Source organism: Zingiber officinale, chromosome 8B (genome assembly GCF_018446385.1).
Source record: "Zingiber officinale cultivar Zhangliang chromosome 8B, Zo_v1.1, whole genome shotgun sequence".
Taxonomy (NCBI): domain Eukaryota; kingdom Viridiplantae; phylum Streptophyta; class Magnoliopsida; order Zingiberales; family Zingiberaceae; genus Zingiber; species Zingiber officinale.
Window position 1 is genome coordinate 64,302,246 of NC_056001.1, and position 22,513 is coordinate 64,324,758.

Sequence of the window (22,513 nt, forward strand, 5' to 3'; positions counted from 1 at the left end):
CTTAGAAGTCTTAGTCACATTGATCTTTGCAAAAGTACTCTTAGGGACAACTTCCCTTGTACTTTTAGCTTGACCACTAGTCCTAGGTTTGGTTCCATAACTATATGGAACCCTATGAAAGGAAGTCACATCCTTCTTGGCTTTGGGTTTGTATCTCAAACCTCTATAGCCATTGGATGACTCTTGTCTAGCTTTTCCAAGGTTGTGCTCACTTTGCCCCTTAAGCAAGTTTTCCATTCTTGCTAAGGTTCTCTCTAAGTTATCAAGTCTTGACCTTAAAACTTGGTTTTCCCTTACTAAATCCATAGATTTGGATTTTTGTTGATTCCTATGAGCATTGCTAGCCTTAGGCTTATATCTAAAGTCTTTAGAATTATTGCCTAAGTAGTTATCTACCTTCCTAACCTTAGGTATGATAGATCTAGCATGAGGAGGTATATATTTGTCCTTAGGTTTATCATGCATTCTATTTTCATGATAAATAGTATTATAACGATTTAAATTTGAACTAGCATTCAAATTAGGGTTTACCTCCCTTACCCTTGAAGCTCTCTTCTTCTCCCACTTCTTCAAGTGCGCCAATTTCTTGAGCTCTCCTCTCCTTGGGCACTTTGTGTGGTAGTGACCCCACTCACCACATGTAAAGCACCTAATGTGCTTCTTCTCTTTCTTCTTCTTCTTCCTACAACTCACATTAGTTTCTAAATTAACTTTAGTGAGTTTAAGGTTTACCTCCTTTACCTTCTTGAGCGAAGGACACCTACTCTTGTAGTGCCCCATCTTACCACACTCAAAGCATTTGATGTGGTCCTTTGTACTCCTCTTGGTAGTTGAGGTGGAGGGTTGAGCTTCCAAGATCTCCTCTTCCTTGGATTGCTCTTCTTCCTCTTCACTTGAAGATATGGACGGTTCCACTTCTTCCTCCCTTGATGATGTGGATGATACCTCCTCATCTTCCTTCTCCTCCTCGGATGTTGAGCTCGTGTCAACATTCGATTGGTCCTTCTCTTCTTGGACCAATAAACCCTTCTCCTTGGGCTCTTCCACTCCTTGGATTTTTGTAGGGTCTTCATGATAGGCAATGATCTTTTTCCAAAGATCACTTGCGTTTGTGGTTTCACCTACACTCAACAAAATATTAGAAGGTAGTAAACTATGTAAAATTCTCGTTACCTCCTTGTCCACCTCCGATTGCTCCCATTGCTTTTCGGTCCAATGCCGAGGTCGGAGGCGTTTACCCTTCTTGTCCGTAGGAGCTTCAAATGGGTCACTCAAGACAACCCATTGGTTCCAATCCATTTGGAACCATGTCTCCAACCGCTTCCTCCAATAATTGAAGTCTTCTTTATCGTACGGAGGTGGAATTCGGATATCCCATCCGAGCGGTCCTTCGGACTCCATCTTCTTCTTCCTCTAGCTTCTTGCTATCTTGGCGGTTAGTCCGTAGAAGAGCGCCCTCGCTCTGATATCAATTGTTAGGACCGAAATGTAGCTAGAGGGGAGGGGGGTGAATAGCGTCTCACCCAAATCAATTGCTTCCTACGTATTCGTTAGTGCACAGCGGAAAACAAAGAATACAACCACGAATACAAAATATAAAAGCTAAATACAAAAGAAGAGATGCAAACCGCTAAAATGTTCGTTTACGTGGTTCGGAGATAACTTGCTCCTACTCCACGGCATGTCCGTAAGGTGTACGATCCCTCAATCCGTCGGTGGATTAGTCCCCGGAAAACCTCCGGCCAGCTCAAGCTCCTTATCGGTGGAGAAACCTCGCCACAAACACTTGAATTCAAGCACACCGATCACACGAAGGCTTGGGAGACTCTAATAGGCTTTAACCAAGTCTATTTCGTCAATCATGCCCAAGCACCACGAGCTCTATTAAATAGAGCTCGAGAGAAAAATACTAAGCTGTTTTCCTGCTACCAGTCGACTGGTGTATGCACCAGTCGACTGGTGCTTTAAATGAAGCTGTCCGTTACCCAACGGTCGACTACCAGTCGACTGCTACAATAACCAATCGACTACTACAGTAACCAGTTGACTGCTACAGTGTCACAACAGTACTGCTACGATGTCGCTGCATTACTACTACAGTGTCGGTATAGTACTGCTAAAGTGAAACCTAAAACCATAAGATTTCACCCCGAGTACAATCACTCAGCACTCGTCCTCGCCCGACCAACCTAGACCTAGCCTTCTAGCCTCCTCCATCAGCCTCGCATCCCTCGGATGTCTCCCCATCCTTCATGTCTTGCCTTCTGGAGCTTCCTTCGGCCTTGTCCTTATTGTCGGGTTCTCCTTTGCCAAGAGGCTCCTCACCTCCGGGACTTCATCCATTGCCAAGTCACACTTGAACTTACGTTGCCAAGACTACATACTTGGACTTACACCACCAAAACTCATCCTTGGACTTTTCTCCTCTGCCAAGATTACACTTGAACTTTCCTTATTATACCTGTATCCTGCACACTCACAATACATATCAAATCCAACAATAAACATAACTTAAACTTTTACCCAAACATCAAAACCTAGGGCACCTAGATTACTCCAACATCTTCCTATTGGGCTATCGCCGATGCGAGATATTCAATATTAGATTGACCTTGTTCAGGTGTCGAGTTTACCTAATCGGCTAGCTTGTCACCTTAGCCCTAAGGAAGCAGAAGAATTGCAACGTCAAATGGTAGAGTTACTAGAAAAGGGGCACATCCAAGAGAGCATGAGCGCCTGTGCAATTTCTGCCCTACTAGTTTCGAAGAAGGATGTCTCGTGGCGTATGTGTGTCGATAGCAAAGTCATCAACAAAATTACAGTGAAGTACAGGTTTTCAATTCCCTGCTTGGACAACATGTTGGATCAACTATCCAGTTCTAAAGTCTTCTCAAAAATTGATCTTAAAAGCAGATACCACCATATCAGAATAACACCTGGTGATGAACGAAAGATGACATTTAAGATGCAGCATGGGCTATATGAGTGTATGGTCACGCCTTTTAGACTATCCAATGCACCCAGTACCTTCATGAGGTTTATGCATCAGATCTTGCAGTCTTATATGGGAAAGTTTGTGATGGCATCCTTTGATGGCATCCTCGTTTATAGTCCGACAAGGGCATCACATTTCGATCATCTCTGTTCTGTCTTCGAAAAGTTGAAAACGGAATGTTTATTTATAAACAAGAAGAAGTATTCTTTCTTTACTACAACAGTAACTTTCCTCAGCTTTATTGTGTCTACTGATGATGTACATAGAGGTCAAACAAAGATAGAGGCAATCCTGGAGTGGCCTCAATTAAAGACCTTGCATGATGTCCAAAGGTTCCATGGCTTAACTTCTTTCTACCACGGGTTTATCAAAAATTTTAGCACTCTGATTACTCCTATCACCGAGTGTCTCAAGGGTAGGGATTTCAAGTTGTCTGAAGAAGCAGAGGCTAACTTTTAATTGGTCAAATAAAGAATGACTGAAGCACAGTTCTGGTCCTTCCTGATTTTGATAGATTATTCGAGGTCAACTGTGATACATCCATCATAGGTATTTGGGGTGTTCTGAGTCAATCTGGATGACCAGTTGCTTTCTTTAGCGAGAAGCTCTCTAGGTCCAAGAAAATTATTCTACCAACAACTTGGAGTTCTATGTCATTATGTAGTTCTTGAAGCACTGGCGACACTACCTAGTACAAAAGGAATTCATCCTATTCACTGATCAATAAAGCATTAAAGTATATCAATAGTCAACACAAGTTGAGGAGGCGACATGCCAAGTGGGTGACTTACTTACAAGAGTTCAGCTTTACACTAAGGCACCAAGCTAGAAGTCTGAACTGTGTCGCAAATGCTCTAAGTCAGCATTCTTCATTACTCACTAGTATGAGTACTAGCGTTGTGGGCTTTGAGGTTTTTACATATATGGATTTAGCTGAACCATCATTCAAAAGGATATTCCAAGAGGTACATGATGGTTACCGACATGATTTTATTTTGCATAATGGTTATCTATTTCGTAGGTTGCAGTTGTACAATCCAGACTGCTCTCTACGACAACAGATTATGAGAGAGCTTCATAATGAGGGGTACTTTAGACGTGATAAGATGTTGGCCCCCATCTCTACCAATTTCTATTAGCCTAAGTTGACTAGTGATTTGACTCATTTTGTTGATCAATGTTCTGAATGCCAGCGGTCTAAGGGGGTTCTAACCAATGCAGGCTTGTACACTCCCCTATCCGTTCCTGAAGCTCCTTGGCTTGATGTCAGCATGAATTTCGTATTGGGATTACCCCGCGCCCAATGAACCTTAGACTCACTCCTTGTTGTCGTTGATAGATTCTCAAAGATGACACATTTCGTATCTTGCGGGAAGACTATAGATGCTACTTGTATTGCCCATCTTTATTTCAAGGAGATCATGCATTTACATGGCGTTCATCGATCCATGACTTCAGATCGAGATACATAATTCATTAGTCACTTCTAGAAGAGCTTATGGGGGAAATTGGGGACACAGTTAAACTTTAGTAATGCTTACCACCCTCAGACGGATGGTCAAACCAAGGTGGCGGATCGGATTCTGGGTAATCTTTTGAAATGTCTTTCAGGAACTAACCAAAGCAGTGGGACTTGACATTACCTCAAGTAGAATTTTCCTACAATGGATCAAAAAACAATACTACAAGCTGATTGAGTTCTTTTGAGATTGTCTTGGTCAAAATCCATCAAGAGTTCTAGACTTAGCCCCTGTTCCATGTGTAGGGCAAATTAGTCCTAAAGCAGATGAGATGACAGAGCATGTTTGAGGTATTCATGAGCAGGTGAAACGGGCAATTATGGAAAGCAATATTAAGTATAAGGCTCAGGTCGATCGTCATCGTCGACAGGTACTTTTTGAGATTGGAGATTTTTTCTGGGCTGTATTGACTCATGATTATTTCCTTGTTGAAGAATATAATAAGCTAAAGAATAAAAAAATTGGACCGTCCTAAATACTGTAGAATATTAATGACAATACCTACAGGTTGCATCTTCCTAGTCATCTAAAGACTTCTGATGTCTATGAAACACCTAACTCCTGATTCGAAGGTTGCTAATGAAGTTAATCTGAACTTGAGGGCGAGTTCTTTTCAAGCCAGGGAGATTGATGAAGACCCAACTCATGTTGAAGCCTAATATGAGCCTTCAAACTTCAAACGGACATAACTTTTGACTTGAGGATCGGAATCAGGATGTTTGTTGTCACACGTGCAGAATTTGAAAACCTATGTTTATTATGGGTGAAATAGAAATCACCAAATTTTCAGCCCTAAATTTTGCCATTTAAACCCTTTTCAGGATCTTTTTGATATTTTTGATAATTTTTTTTGGATATTTAGAGTAATTTTCATATTTCTGGTATTTTTTAGAAAGAATTTGTCTTGATCCACATCTTGATTTGAGTTACGATTGTTAAGTTAATTACTTTCCTTTTCAGGTAAAAATCTATTTCCTTTCTTTATAATATTGGAATTAAAATTTATTAATTGTAATTATTGTAATTTTTTCCCTTATTTGAGTCTTATGTTGTGGTCTATAAAAGAGTTAAACATGTTGAGAGAATCCTTAAAATTTTAATAAAAAGTTTCCTTCTTAATGGTTCCTCTTCTTGTCTTCTCCTTAATTTTTCTCTTTGCATCAACTCGCAAGTTAATCGCTATCCTGCTCGGCGTCACCGAGGCGCCTCAGAGTTGGACAAAGGCGCCTCAGAACTGCACGGAGGTGCCCTAGAGAGGGCGGAGGCACCCTCACAGAAATAAAGTTTGCGGATAAATTTTCATGGCACGGAGGTGCCTTGAAGCACATTGGAGGCGCCTTAGAGATGATGAAGGGGCTTCGGAGTAGATAAGAGTCGAAAACTTTGGATCAAATAAGCGTTATTAGAGGCACCCTGAACCATTAGAGGCGCCTCCAATGGTGTATAAAAAGAGGTCTTCGGCTAACATTAAATTATCACTTCTCTACACTTATCCTCAAGCGTCTAGTTGCTCTGACTACGTGCTTCCACTTCACTGCGACGCTACTACATCTATTTGCTATAGTTAGACCATCTCCAACAGCAAAACTCAATCCAGATCTTCTTCTTCACATGTTGGGTAACGTTTAATTTACTTTATTGATAAGAAAAGTGTAGGGTTGTTATACTTTCCTAGTTCTCTACTTGTAACCTATTACTCTACCGGGAGTTTACCGATAGAGAATATTAGTGGATTACTTATCGATAGGTCTAAAAGACTTGGGTCTTGAAGTAGAAATTATCAAAGGCTAGAAATCAAGTAATCGACAGTTTTCTATTTTTCTAGTGTTTTCTTTTCGTTGATTCCATTACGCACTCACTTTTTCTTTAAGTTTAAAAAAAAATTAAAGTTTTTTTTAAATGCATGCGCATCGATCCTCCACACTATAAACTCAATGTACCTATCTCTAGCCACCATTAATGGATCCAACATTGACGCAAGGGTGCATAATTAATGAACTAATCCCCCACCCGAATCTCATTCTCATCCTTCAATATAATCTATCTTAGAAACCCCCATTTGGCCTCCTACCCTACTCGCCCAACCAAGAATTAATTTAAAAAAAATCTTTTAGCTTACATTCACGGATGAGATTCTTTCAAATTCATGATAATAAACATAAACAATTCTTAGAGTTTGACAAGGTCGATGTTCCAGTCATTTAACTTGATTTTTTCAGCACTACTAGCAGGTGCGAACTCGTTATTTCTTCCTTAACCATCACCTCACCGAGCAATCCATTGTAAATCTGGAACAGCGAATCTAAAATTTCTTCTCCAAAGTGGTGACTAATCATGGATTCCTGGATGGCTCTAATGGCCATCGACGTGATTCTTGCGTCCTCCTTCGGATCCCCAGTGCTCGTTTTCAGCTCATAATTCTCCATGGACTCGATCGTAAATGACCCATCTCTCAGCACTTCACTCTCAATCTCCTTCCTCGATGGAGCGTAAAATGGAACATCATACTCGTTCACTTTCTCCTCATCGATCATTTCCTACGAGGAAGGAAAGGAGAGATACAGTAAAGTTTAATTTGAATGACGACAGAGATTGAAGGAAAAAATGTGAATGATCAGAACTCACTTGCGAGGCAAGGATAGCAAATGACTGATCCAGAACATCCCACAAAATCGTCGTGCTCCTGTCACTGTGATCCTCACTTTCTCTCCCTAACATGGCGATGCCGATTCGCCCGCCAAACTGCAACTCTGCTGATCTTGATTTGAGGAAAACGCTGAAGTCTTTCCGAAACTGATTAAAGTAAGCTGAAAGAACAGCAGGGGGGCTCGTGCTGCAGATGTACGTCTTTCCCTTGTTGATCGACATGCCACTGCCGTCGACAAGCCCTTCAGGAACCTGCAAACACATTAATTTGACTTATCGAAATTAAGCTCCAACGTCCACATGAATGCTAACCTGTGAAAGCCAGTGCATGCTGTAGAACGAGCAAACAAAATCAAGAGTATTGGTGGGGAAAAGCCTTCCGTAGAAAGAGCCGGGAAGTCCGGACAAGCACACAGATGGAGCGCGCCCTCCTTGCAACTCAACGCTGAGTTTGAGTTTGTTAGTGAAGTCCGGAAGGGTCAGAAAGATGGAATTGAAGTCATTGGTCGGGAGGTCGTTGAGGAAGACCATGAACTCTGGTGCTGGCGTTGCCCATTGCTGAGCCCTCTCGTGGATGGCCCTGATGATTTCACCGACCAGCAGCAGGGAATTAGTCCCTGAAGAGCAACCGAGATCAACGATTGTGAACCTCTCTCGCGTTGCCTTGGCTACACAGGTTTTGACCGCCGAGTCCACTATGATGTGCTTCATGACTTCCAATGTCTTCTTCTGAATTAACAAAGACAAATCTTTAAAAGTAAGGGATTATGGACGTTTAGGTGGTCGTCTGAAACACTGTTTGGAATTCATGTATGACCTGAAGGGAAGAGTTTAGAGCATAGCCAGTCTCCCCCAGCCCTCCGTTCATGTGCAGGACACTCTCCACGTCCATTCTAACAGCTCGTGTGCTGCTTGAAGGTTCATAGGGTGCCATGACTCTCAGAGGCTTTTGTTTCCAGCGATGCTCACAATTTACTTGAATTTTTTTTTTCACATTTACTTGTCAGCAAGTGAACTGCTCGATCACATGCGCCCTCTAAAGTCAGTCTATGTTAAGTTCATGGACACTAATAAGATCCATCAATCACATCGATTGCATCAATCACATCACATCGCTATGTAAATATGTGAATTACCGAGGATCCAAAAACAGTTAGGCATATGAATAATCCATGAAACCTCTCCAGATCGAAATTTTTGTCTGTTCATATTGCAAAACACAACGAAAGATGCTTCTGTTTATCCACTGACTGATGAAAAAAAAGTAACTGGATGATGAGAGAAAAAACATACCTGAGATTGAGACTGGTTTGTCTCACAGAGAGAAGGAAAACCCAAGTGGAGAAGAAGAAAAACTAGAAGGCGTTCAAATGGTTGAACGGAATAAATCATAGGGAAGATTTTAATGTTCAGAGCCATTTTCAGTGGCCATATAAAAATATTGCAGGGCTGTTCTTGTCTGAGATTCTTTCTCCATCTCCTGAATTCAATTGGCAAGCTCGTAGCTCGTGTTCATTCCAATTGGCCAGGCATGTTCATGGGCACTGTTCTGAAGCATTTGTTTTGGGCATCCAGTGGATGTCATTACAATTGCATAGCTTTGCCCTTGTTATGAGTTGTCTTTATCTACTTGTTGACTATGTCCTTCAAATCTGATGGTTCAGAATCGATTTGTGATGAGTTGTTTTGTGGTCAAAGCAAAGAAAGAAAAGTGAGCGCAGGCACAGTTGATCATTGGATGGTTGGAGCTCAAATGATGTCGACTTCCCCTTGGAGCAAATAGTGTTGGGGCCTTTCTTCAAAGCATTATTGGTTCACTGAATTGGCTTCCTGCTTTTTGTATATGCTTTAGTATTTTTAATGTCACTAGAGATGCTCAGCTCATCGATCGAACATGATCAGTGTTCTTTTTGCAAAGTAATAATTGATTATTTGCAGAATACTAAAACAGGGCCTTGTGAACTCATAAAAGTGCAAAAGGAACAAGTAGTTCACTTTGTGCTAATAAATGCAAGATTATCATTTTTCAAGAAAGGGTAGATTTAATCTTTTAATCACTTATACAAGTATTTTGGAGTTTGCATATGCAAATATCATAATAGTTATTAATATCTTTATCAATTTGAAAAATTATTATTTATGTCAATTAAATTAAATCTATTTTGCCACCGGTTAACTTACAAAAAAAATTACAATAAACACTGATTCAAATTAACAATTGTTTATTGGTATTATGGTGGTTATAGTTGCTTCCACTTTATTTTGATGTTAACATTGTTGCAGGCACCTATGCAATAAACTCAGCGTTTTACCCGAAGGTGGCATCTAAAATTACGGTGTATTCAAAGGGTGCACGATACTTAAAAATCTCAAACCGTTTTCAAACAATCACCAATTGTTACCCAATAATATTGTTATTGTTTATTTTGTGGGCCAGCTATCGTGAAAGTTGCATGTTTGAGGTCACAACCCTTCCGCAGGAAAAAAATAAAAATAAAAATATTTATGCTCATTCTAAATATTTTTAATAATCCATGTCTAAATTATATAAAAAAAGTTAAATCATAAGACTCTCAAGTAATTAGAGGATGGAACAAACTTTTTTTCGAAGGCATGTACCTGTCAGAAATTGATCTCTACTCCATTATAATAAATTTGTCACTTCTAATGAACTGAGCATCCTATGGGGACAGGAGACTACAACCTTTGCTGTTTTAATTCTTCATTGTGTATTATGTACTCTCTTTGAAGATGCAATATTAGCTAATGTTCATCCTTGGAACAAGATTTAGTTGATTATTATGGTATAGATATTGTTATAACGGGCAAAAGGGTGAATATAGATAAAACTAATTATAATTTTTCAATTTATCTTCTCCTATCACGTGAGCTGCTGGGATGATAGATTCCGTATTTTACTATAATATATTAGCTGAAGTTTAGTCGGATCAAATTTTAGTATCGGTCGGTATGGTTTTAATCCAGTCAATGAAACAGTTGAAAAGGTTTGTAATTTTTATCCTAAGAAATATTTTTCCGGTCGTATATTTCATTTTAGTTATAGATAAATATAATAATCCCAAGATATTCAATTGTCAAACAATCACCAATTGTGGAATGGAATTAACAATCCATTTCTAAGATTAATCTTTTCCTATACTAATTTACGTAATTTACATTACCATTGGCAAGGTTAAGAAGGAATTCTACTGGTTTCATTGCAATTAGGGGAGAACATCCAATTGATCGAAAATATATTAATACGGTGTTTTTAAGTGGATCCAAAGATGATGTATTAGACAAAGTTAAGATGAGATGATTGTTAAAGTTAAAATGAGGTGACAGTTAAAATCAGAATAGATACATCTAAGTGGATTATTCTCACCAAGACTTAACTCCTCACTCAACACTATGACTCTCAGAATAAAACAGACCATCTAAGCAGTCGGTCGGATTTAAAGGACTCAGATTTCCATTTTTGAGTGCAAGTCTCTCTGTATACAGTCAGCCAACCCTAATAATCGGTTGGATTGGAAGGACCTATTGCTTCACTTGATGTTAGGATATACAAGATAAACTCGAGCGACCCTAATGTCGATCAGGCAAACGGGTCTTAGCTCCCCATCGTCCAAAAGTATTCTCTCAACGCATAGCAAAGACAATATCTCCCAACATACAACCGCTAGGATGAGATCCGGTTGGACTGCCAGATTCCAGCATAACAGTTCAAGAGCAAGTCTTGCTATATATGACTACTCGGTCTACAGTGTCATATGGACATATGGCTGAGCTCCCCACTTCCCAGTAAAAACACTCTCAGTATACAGTCGGTAGGACTCAACGCTGTTCGAACTTAGAGGATAATTAGTTTCTCACTACTACAATACAGCTCAGCACATAGCCTAGTCTAGGGGTGGCAATTTTTGACCTGACACGAAAACATGACCCGAATCGAACACAAAAAAATCAGGTTAGGGTTCGGTAGTTTCGGGTTTGGGTCAAAATAGGGTCGACCCAATTGACCCAATTAATAAACAGATCGGGTTCGGGTCAATATGAAATGATCCAATTACAACCCGCGAACCCGTTTATAAATAATTATAAATTTAAACTAAAATTATAAATTTAAAAAAGTTAAAAACCCTAGAGATATGCTATTGATTGGAATGTTGCTATGACTTATCATTTATGATATGAATTTTCATTTGTGTAGATAAATGTTATTTAAAATTTTTAATTTAATATCCAAAATTTCTTTAATGAATTCAGGTCATGTTCAGGTCAAACGAATCAAATGGATCAACCGGGTCAAACGGGTCAGGTTTGGGTCAAGTGCAAATAAACAAATCAGGTTCAGGTTGAATAGTTTGACCGGAATTAATAATCAGGTCGAGTTCAGGTTGTCATTTGCCAACCCGCCAACCTACCAACCCGAACCTGTTAACCCGAACCCGAACCGAATTGCCACCCCTAGCCTAGTCAACCTAATAGCCAATTGGGTTGGAGGGACTTAGTTCTTTGTTTTTATTACAGTCTCCTATTACATATAGCCGGTCAGATATGAGTTCAGTCGGATTACCTCCAAGGAATAATATTGTCAGGGAATCGTAATAACCCATCAAAGAATAATAGGTACTCAATGAGGAATATTCTGATCTCTGACGCATATAACAGAATAGAGAATGACTACTCAGCTTTTATCATTATTGCGGAGGTTACAAAAGACTGTTCATACACTTGTAACGAAAGATTCTTTGGAGGAAGACTATATGTCTTCCATTACCCGATATCTTCTGACACCAAATATTCCTTGTCGCCTCATTATTGCGGAGGTTATGAGAGTCGACATAAAAAGAGATTCTCTTCGTTGATGAGTTACACAACATTACGCACTCGTATTTTACTGTTCATCATCTCCACTTTTTATTCGGTCACTGTCCTGATTTGAGCATCGGAGTGCCTACACCAGAGACTCCTTCCATGATTTTCACCTAACCTTCTATTTGCTCTTTAGAGTGTGCGCAGAAAGGAGTCGAAAGGAGTACCAAGCATCATCGTTTCACCCTAACAGAGTCATCTCCTGCTAACAGTAGAATCACCTGTCCAACGTGCCATCTTCATTACTTTCAGATAGAATCATATATATAATATCCTCATATGCCTCTCCAAAGTATAGCAAATTTCCCTTTCCGAAAAGGATCAGTTTATCAAATCTGCGATAAAGCTTGCTAGACGATGAATTGTAGTTACCATTGATTTTTCTACCTAAAATAGGATAATTAGAGTTTGTCAGAGGTTAATGTAAAATCTTTAGCATGTTACCGACTTCATATGTTATTTCTCCCTAATAAATGAAGGCAAGTTGTAGATGCACAAGTCCACGACTGTTTTATACCTCCATATAATCTGAAAAAAAAATATTTTTTCCCTTTTTTCTTTAATGTCTTCATAGGTGCATGAACCTTATTAAGCTCCATGATATGTGGCATTGTTCCTGAGTAAAATAAAAAATTGCATCAACCTCCAAATATCATTATGGTGTTTGACCGGCAGTTTAGTACATGGAATTATGATGATATATCCATAATTTTTTTTCTCGCTGTTGTTGTGATCTGCCATTTAGATGCTTAAGCAGCACCAAGTATTTCACAAACTTGTCTAAAGTATAATTTCTCATGTCTGTCTTTAAAATTTTTTTTATTATAATTGTTTATTCACTCTAGATTTGAAATGTCTGTGTTAAAATTTTAGGATTGTAATTATAATTATAATTAATTATAAATATCTAATATCATCGTCATAAATTAATTTGGTTAAATTTAAAATTTAAAAAATATGACTTAAAGACTTAATTGAGAAGCCAAATTAAAAATAAGTAAACTTAGATTTCTACACATAAGAGTCTGTTAAGATGATTATATTTTATTTTTCATAGGTAAAATTCTATGGATATTAGAAAGTCTCTAAATTGAAGATTATTTCCAAATTAAGATTTCAATAAGTTTCCATAGTTATGATCATTATGTTTATTTCTTAAAAATTGAATAGAGTTTAGGATTTTATCCATCCATAATTCCATCACTCTGTTATTGGATTGAATTCACAGTAAATTAGCAATTATAGTATGGTTACAAAACATACTATTCAAATTGATCTCATTTAGTTGCCGTAGGATCTGACTAGATCGTGCAAGGGTAAAATCTACGTAGTTCAATTTATCTTTAAACTTACTATTTTGTATCTATTTGATAAGCAAGTTAAGGAATTGATTTTGCTGCATAATATATCAGTTATAATATACATGTAAGCATCCTTTCTCCGTGTGTTAGTTAAATGATATCAACATCCAAATTCTTCTTACCTCATCTAAGTCATGCAACACTTGCATGATTCTTAGGTTTGTTGTTAAATCCAAACTAGATGTGGGTTCATCAAGATGATAAAAGATGAATATATTCGTCGATGAATATATTCATCCTCAGTGTCTCTGTCAACTCGTTTCAGGATCAATACGAAGGAGGTAAATTACGGATAACTACTAACCTTTAGAATAATGATTAACATATAAAAAAAGTATTTATCTTGACTTTACTAAGATTCAAATCCTATACCTTATGATGATAATATTTCATGTGTTAATCACTCTATCGTGCCGAAAAGACTAGACGTGAATTCATCCAGAAACACTAGAGATGGGTTAATTATAATTTCGTCATCAACATAAAAATTCTTCTTACCTCAGCTAAGTCAAAAACATTTGTGGCCCCTCAACCATTGCAAATAGTCCCACTCAGCATTTACTACTCAGTACATATTTCTATAATACATTTGTGGGCTACATAGCTTTCGTTTTTTAGAAAAATACGAAGAAGCTTCCTTTGCTAAATTCTTTTTATGATTTAGGAGAGCTAGTTATATTTGCAAATTTACATGTGTCTTTTATAATTTCCTTCTTTTGTTTCAATTCTTAATCCTTGAATATTCATCCTCTCCGGAAATTGGGTTAGATGGACCGTTGAATGACATAAATAAAATATTGACCAAATTGTAATGTCTCAAAGGAAAGTATACTGAGATGGTTTATATGTTGACTAAGTCATCACAAGTCCTCTGGTCAATACTATCTACAGCTAATGATCAGGTCATTCCGATCTTTAGTACCCTGATACTCGAAGAAGATCCAACAAATATATAAAAAACAGACTAATAGTAAAATGATGAAATGAATGTAGAGTGGATATGAGAACGTACCCTGCCCTAGGGGGCGCCCTCTGGTGGATCGGTGAGCTGGTCGGGATGCTGCTCGAGTTATCGTGACCCGAAAAAGCAGACGACTCTGAGCAGGATGAAGAGTTGGATTTGACGATACCTAGTCGAGTGTGACCTAGATCCGGAAGACGACATGCAGGCCGGGACCTTGCCGCGCCATGTCGGTCGAGATATAACACCGGCATATAGGTCGGGATATGAGATCGACACGTAGGCCGAGATGCAGCATTGGCACACAGGCCGAGATACAACACGAAAGCTAAACACAAGGCACACAGTCTGGAATACAACTGAGGTCCATAGGACGAAACACAATGATGGCGACACATAGATCGGGATTCAACCACAGCTCGAAGGTCGAAATATAATAGCGGCACGAAAGCTAGAACACAACACACTGACCAGATTGGTGCGAAGGCCAGAACACAACAGGAGTAGAATATGATCAGATCGGAGTCAACAGGGCCTGCGGTGATAATTGGTAGGGGCAGCGACCACCGCTGGGAGCCGCACATGGCGGAGACGGCTACTATGGCAACACAGTGCTAGCAATGGTCGGTTGCGGACGAAATGGCTAACACGGTAGCTCGCTGTTGCGGCAACGATTGGAGAGGGAGACTGCGACGCGTGGAGAGGAAGAAAGAGGGAGGGCTCGGCGGCTGTTGATTGTGGAGCAAGGAAGCCGACGAAGGGGAGTCAGTGGCTCACGTGAGGAAAAGGGAGTTGCTGCCCATGTGATGGGAGGCAGTGACGAGGTGCGTCCTGGTGGTTGGCTGCGATGGCAACCGTTGGATGCAGTGGCGGTCGTCGGATGAGAGAGGAAGCGAGGAGAGGGGCTGCTTGCGAGGGCGTCGGCGTGAAGAAGGGGAGACGGTCGTGTGTGCTTGGCGGCGGTGGAGGTGCGAGTTTGGCATCGTTGGCGTGGGGAGGAAGGAGGTGGCTCGGAGGCGGTCGTCGCCAGCGGCCGTCGCTTGCTGGTGGCGGCAAGAGACGAAGAAGCTATCCCCCCTCCTCGATTCGTGGTGGCGGCGGAGAAAGAAAACTGAAGACAAAGAGCCGAAGCCCCTCAACTAGCCCCCCTTTTTTCATGCGTCTACAGTGCCCTAAAAAGGGCTGCTACAATAAAATGGCAAAAATGCCCCTCCCCTCTCTACTTACCACATCACAAGCCTCTCCTTCAAGTTTAGTCGAAGGAGGTGCAAGTCCGACTGACTAAACCAAGTCTAACATAAAGCAGAACTGCTCGTGACTGTAGAGTCAGATCGTCGAGCTTGTCATATAACATCAAATGAATAGCAACGAATGGTGATCGCCTGGCAGAGCAATGAGAAAAATAAGTGCCAACTGAGCGGTGAAAAAAAATGTCGAGCGAGTGATAAGTCAAACGATTGTCGACCAAGTGACAGGCAAGATGCCGAGCAGGCGACCGGGAGGATGCTTAAGGGGCGATCGATCGAATAAAGGTGTGCCAAGCTGAGCGACGTAAGGAATGTCAAGCGGATCGTCGTAAGAAATAATGCCAAGTGTATGCCAAGTAAGCAATTGGTTGAATGCCGACGGAGACCGAGTGATATCGAGAAGACGGTCGAGCGATGCTGAGCAAAGCGATCAAGCGATTATGAAAATGCCAAGCAAGAAGTAAAAATAAGTGTCGATCGAGCGACGAATGTGGGGTAGAGCGATGAGTGAGACGTGAACGATGAGCGCCGACAGAGCAACGAATGAGGTGTGAGCGATGAATGAGATGAATGTCGATCAGGCGACGAGCGTCGAATAGAGTGACAAGTGAGACCAGTACCTGATCAGGGAGAGAACCCGACCGACTAGTCATTGTGCCCGACTGTGAGGTCGTTGGCCACGAGAGCTCTGCTCGCTTATAACTCATTCTCGGGCGAGAGTCTGAAAAGTCGACCAAGAGAATTCGATCGAACGACCGAATGGTACCCAGTGAATGCCCAGCGAATCGAAGAATGCTGAGTGTGCATATAAACAGAACAAAGCAACAGACTGAATAGTGTCGAGCGGGATATCGAAGAAATGTTGACCGAGCTCTCAGGAGAACACCAGGCAGGCGGAAAGGTGACGGGCAGTGGTGTCGAGCGCGCGATCGAGAAAATGGTGACCGAGCGATAGTAGACCACGGTCGGACGACTGAAAATGTCAATTGGGCAATTGGGAGAACGTCGAGCGGGTGGAGAGACGACAAGAAAGTGGTGTCTAGCGCCGATCGAGAAAGTGCTGACCGGGCGACCACGAGAATGTTGACTGATATAAGCGAGTGGCCAAGCAGACGGCCGGACGATACTAATCGGACAACTCTGAAGTTGTCGACCGAGTGACCGAAAGAATGCCGAGCGAGCGACTGAGATAATGCCAAGCGAGTGAAAAGAGGGCGGGCGAACAAAGCCAAGCGTGTGACCGAGAAAATGTCAACCGGGCAACAGGGAGAATGCCGAGTGGGTCGAAAGACGATAGCAAGAGGTGTCGAGCGTACGATCGAGAAAGTGCCGACCGAGCAATCGGGAGAATGTCGAGCGGATGGACGTAAGAATATCAAGTGATACAAGCGAGTGACTGAACGAATGTCCGGGCAATACTGATCGGTCGGCCAAGAGAATGCCGATGAGGCACCCGAAAGAATGTTGACCAGGCATTCGAGAGAATGTCGATCAAGCGTTCGAGAGAATGATGGGCGAGCGGCCGAGTAGTACCAGTGAGCGGCCGAGCGAACGGCCAGACAATACTGATTGAGCAACTATGAAGATGCCAACTAAGTGACCGAAATAATACCGAACGGGTGACCGAGATAATGTCGAGTGGGCAACAGAGCCAATGCCGAGCGGAACCTAGAGGTCGATGGCAAATGAGAGCGAAACCCGTGAGCTGAGCGAAGCAAATCCTATGAATGGAATGGGCTTAGAGCCTGTGAGATCTAAGGCGAACAGGAGCAGAGCCCTTGAGCCGAGCAGGCGCAGAGCTCTTGAGCCGAGGGGAAGAGGATCTCGAGAGATTGAAAGGTACAACGTCGATGCACCAAGCGAGCGTGAAGCCTATCGAAGGCAAATGCAAAAGGGGGCAAAGCCGGAGATCTGAGTGGGTGCGAAGCTCGTAAGCCGAGTGGGCATGAAGCCTGTAAGCCCACCAGCGAGTGGGACGAGTGCTAAAAGAGCGGCGAGTGCCGGACATAGAGGCAAGTGAGCGGTGAGTTCCGACGGAGCGACGAGTGAGAAGAGTACTCGGCCAGGGAGGAAACTTGATCGACTAGTCGATGTGAGCGTGGGCAGCGCACGCTTATAACTTATACTGGGGCGAGAGTCTGGAACATCGATCGGAAGGTCGTTGGTCCCTAGAGCATGTTCCCTTATAACTCGCACTAGGGTGAGTGTTTGGAACACCGACCGAGAGGTCGTTGGTGGCGAGAGCATGCTCGCTTATAACTCGCACTAGGGCGAGAGTCTAGAACACCGACTGAGAGGTCATTGGTCGCGAGAGCATCTTATAACTCGCGCTGGGGCGAGAGTCTGGAACACCTACCAAGAGGTTGTTGGTCGCAAGAGCATGTTCGCTTATAACTTACGCTAGGACGAGAGTATGGAACACCAACCAAGAGGTCGTTGGTCACAAGAGCAGGCTCGCTTATAACTCGCTCTGGGGCGAGAGTTTGGAACACCGACCAAAAGGTCGTTGATCGCGAGAGCAGGCTTGCTTATAACTCGCGCTGGGGCAAGAGTCTGGAACTCGACTGAGAGGTCGTTGGTCGCGAGAGCATGCTTGCTTATAACTCGCACTGGAGCGAGAGTCTAGAACCTAACCGAGAGGTCATTGGTCGCGAGAGAAAACTCGCTTATAACTCGCATTGGGGCGAGAGTCTAAAACGTCAACCGAGAGGTCATTGGTGATACTCTGGTCTAAGACCGGTAGCGATACCCTGGTCAGAGACCAGTGGAGATACTCCGATTTGAGATCAGTGGTGATACTCTGGTCCGAGCCTAGTGGAGATACTCCAGTTCAAGACCGGTGGTGATAGCTCGATCCCGAACGGGGGAGGCTAAGCCCTAAAGTCCATAGAAGCAGAGCTCATAGCAATATGAGGGAGTAGAGCCTTTATCATACCTGATCGTGGAGTGGTGTCGATCGGTTGAGGATCTGACTTGATCCCTCGACTCCCAAATGTCCGCGGAGTCAGGGAGAAAATAATCTGAACCCTAACCGTCAAAGGGAGTGAAACTCATAACCATATAAGAGAGCAAAGCCTATAGCAATTGGAGGAAGCAGAGTACCGTGAGTGAAGGGAGCAGAGCCTGTAGACGTAAGAGGATGTAAACCCCCATAGGTGGAGGGTGCAAAGTATATAGTAGTAATAGAGTGCAGAGCCTATAGTAGTAAGAGGATGCAGAGTCCTATGGTGAAGGGTGCAAAGCTTATAACACACCTGACCGGGGAGTTGAGCCCCTAGTATATGATCAAAGATTTAATGCCCTAGTATTTGATCAAAGAACTAGAATCTTACTCTCTTATCAGGGAGCTATAGCAAATCCTGTAATCATAAAAAGGGAGCAGAGCCCGTAACGTACCTGATCGAGGAGTCGTGTCAATCGGCTGAGGATTTGTCTCGATCCCTTGACTCCCAAATGTCCATGGAGTCGAGGAAAAATATAATAGAAAAACTAACTTGTCGGCCAGCTGAAGCTCCAAGTCAATCCCTCGACTCCCGAATACTTGTGGAGCGAGGAGAGAAGATAATATGTTCGTTAGGATCCTCCGGAACTATGATAATGGTCGAGAACCTTCCGACGTTGTCCATGTTAGTATTAGCCCTAGTACGAATTATGAGATGATTGTAAAGAGCTCATTTTGTATCATATATCATTACTAATAAAAGGCAAAGTTGGTTATTATATTTATTTCAGTTCAGTGTCGATTGAATAAGTATAATAATGTCCTTAAGTGGTAGGTTCTTATCTACAGTATATCAATTAGTTGAATTGATAGTGAGATATTGTAGAGAACACTACTCTTAATTATTCCTAGTCGAGCATTAATATACAAGGACAATATTAATGCGTTGAGACTAACATGTAGGTCAACGGATGACTTAATCTCACAAGTCATGGATATGAGATATCAGGTTGACACATGAGTATATATTAGAGAATATATACTGAATGACCCGCCATGAGAATGTTTCATGGATCGTTATATGAGTTTCATAAATATTCTCATGTGATTATTGGTATGAATAGTCTTTAGACCTGAAGTCACTACGGTTCCCTACATAAGGAGTTATATACTTTGGTATCGTCAAACGTCACCCGTAACAGGGTGGACTATAAAGTCGATCACTGGGTATGCAATGAATTATGCGAAGGGATGTGAGTGATGTAGATGAGATCTATCTCTTCTATATGACAGAAGCGATTTTTGTGAGCCACTTGATTAGTAAGACACAAGAAAGCATGGACATGCGTAAATGAGTCAATATGAGATATTGAGCTCATTTGTTTGAGTGGGTCTACTTGGAGATTAAGAAATACAAAGATTGATAAGAGGATGACACGGTCTATGCCTCATTGATCAATCTAGATATCAAGGATAAAGGGACCAAGTCATACAAGATAATAGCCACGGACAAGTTAGGTCAGATCTCGACTTCCTTGTCACTTGGGTAGCAATGATGTCTTGCTAGATGCCACTCATTGCTTATGTATCTAAATGGTGATTTGGTTACATTAATGTCAACGTTACGAGAACCTATAGGGTCACACACAAAGAACAAGTTGATATGGAGATAGGTTCATGTGATGAATCATTGGATTAAATGTAATCCGAATTTGACTCATTGAGTTAGACTCAAAGGGATCCAATTGTTGGATTGAGTCGAGTTGCATAAGAGTCAATGGGTTGGATTCATTGGGTGAACTTGTGTTTACCAAGGAAGTTTAATGGTCAAGATTGAACCATTGGATTGAATGGTTAATTTTGAGCCATTGGATGGGAAGATGAAAGGGCAAAACCCTTGGTATTCATGTGATGAGTATATATATCATTTGGATGATAATTTTTGTGTAGATGAAAAAGGTGTGAGACCATTTGCATTCTTCTTCTTCCTCCTTGCCTCTCTTGGCCAAAACTCCTAGGTGAGGTTGCTAGCACAACCTTAGGTGTTTTCTTCTCCATCTTGCTTTGCTTGTGAGACAAGCAAAGACAAGGCTTGTTCGTGTGGATACCATAGAGGCGCGGACGTGTGATCGTGCTAAGATCTGAGCTATCGGGAGATCGTGTGCACGCATCAAGGGTATAATCCTATCATGTAACTTAGTATAGATTGTTTGTATGCAATGTTTATTCCCTTCGCATGGATCTGCTGGATAGAGGATCTAGTTAATTTTCGCTGCACTTTCGCGTGTTTAGCGCGCTAGATCCCAACAGCCCATCTTCACGTTCTAGAATAGGTGGAGAAGATTCCCACAGATGGCGCCAAATTTGATCCTGTCCAGAAATTAAGTCAGACGGACCGCCGGGTGAGGTGGATGGAATGTTGACCGAATCGCGATGTCCTGGAGGGGATATGCTGAGATGACTTCTATGTTGACCAAGTCGTCAGAAGTCCTCTGGTCAACGCTACCTGCAGGCAGCGACAGGGTTGCCCTGGCCTCTAGTACCCCGACGCTCGAGGCAGATCCAACAAATATATAAGGAACAGACTAACAGTAAAATGATGAAATGAATGTAGAGTGGGTATGATAATGTACCTTGGCTCAGGAGGCGCTCTCTGGTGGATCGGTGAACTAGTCGGGACGTTGCTCGAGTTGTAATCCGAAAAAGCATATCACTCTGAGCAGGATGAAGAGCTGGATCTGACGACATCTAGTCGAGCACAACCTGGATCCAGAAGATGACATGCAAGTCAGGACCTCGCCGCGCCACGTCGACCGAGATATGACACCGACACGCAAGCTGAGATATGAGATCAACACGCAGGCCGGGATATGAGATCGGCACGCAAACTGGGATATGAGATCGGCACGTAGGCTAGGATATGAGATCGGCATGAAGGCCGGGATGTGACATCGACACGCAGGCCGAGATACAACACGAAAGCTAGACACAAGGCACACAGTCTGGATACAACAGAGACCCATAGGCCGAAACGCAATGACGACGACACACAGACCAGGATTCAACCGTAGCTCGAAGGCTAAAACATAATAGCGGCGCGAAAACTAGAACACGACACACTGACCAGATTGGTGCGAAGGCTAGAACACAACGGGAGTAGAATATGATCATATCGGAGTCAACAGGGCCTGCGGCGATAATTGGTAGGGGCAGTGGCCACCGCCGGGAGCGGCACATGGTTGAGACAACTACTATGATAGCACTGTGCCAGCAATGGTTGGCTGCGAATGGAATGGCTAACACAGTAGCTCGCTGTTGCGATGGCGGCTGGAGAGAGAGACTGCGGCACGTGGAGAGGAAGAAAGAGGGAGGGATCAGCGGTTGTTGACTGTGCAGCGAGGAAGTCGATGAAGGGGAATCGGTGGCACGCGTGAGGAAAAGGCAGCTGCTGTCCGCGTGACGGGAGACGACGACGAGGTGCATCCTGGTGGCTAGCTGTGATGGCAGCGACAGCCGCTGGATGCAGTGGTAGCCGCCGGATGAGAGAGGAAGAGAGGATAGGGGTTGCTCGTGAGGGCGTCGGTGCGAAGAAGGGGAGACGGTCGTGCGTGCTTGGCAGCGGTGGAGGCGCGAGTCTGGCATCATTGGTATGGGGAGGAAGGAGATGGCTTGGAGAGGGTTGTCATCGGTGACCGTTGCTTGCTAGTGGTGGCGAGAGACGAAGAATTAGCTATCCTCCTCCTCGATTCGTGGTGACGGCGGAGAAGGAAAACCGAAGACGAAGAGCTGAAGACCCTAATCAGCCCCCTTTTTTCATGCTTATACAACGCCCTAAAAGGACTGCTACAGTAAATAGAAAAAAATGCCCCTCCCTTCTCTGCATACCACATCAGATATTTTTTATATTCTTATAATATATACTAATTGTTGAACATTGCATGCCATTACATGAGTGCATCGACTC

General features: G+C 42.4%; 1 protein-coding gene across 3 annotated transcripts; it reads right to left on the reverse strand.

Annotated features, from left to right (window-relative positions):
* Positions 1–6,643: 6,643 nt before the first annotated feature.
* LOC122014954 (probable methyltransferase TCM_000336) lies at positions 6,644–22,207 on the reverse strand. 3 transcript variants are annotated; one of them, XM_042571519.1, is made up of 6 exons: positions 21,183–22,207; positions 8,455–8,991; positions 7,979–8,362; positions 7,474–7,890; positions 7,141–7,413; positions 6,644–7,052 (listed from the first exon to the last, which is right to left on the reverse strand). In XM_042571519.1, the coding sequence occupies exons 3-6, from the start codon at positions 8,093–8,095 to the stop codon at positions 6,717–6,719; spliced, it is 1,143 nt and encodes a 380-aa protein (XP_042427453.1). In that variant the 5' UTR covers positions 8,096–8,362; positions 8,455–8,991; positions 21,183–22,207; the 3' UTR covers positions 6,644–6,716. The 3 variants fall into 3 exon arrangements, with proteins under 3 accessions (XP_042427453.1, XP_042427452.1, XP_042427455.1); XM_042571518.1 differs by lacking the exon at positions 21,183–22,207 and adding an exon at positions 14,413–19,330; XM_042571521.1 differs by lacking the exon at positions 21,183–22,207 and having other exon boundaries at positions 7,979–8,208; positions 8,298–8,362; positions 8,455–12,856.
* Positions 22,208–22,513: the final 306 nt, after the last annotated feature.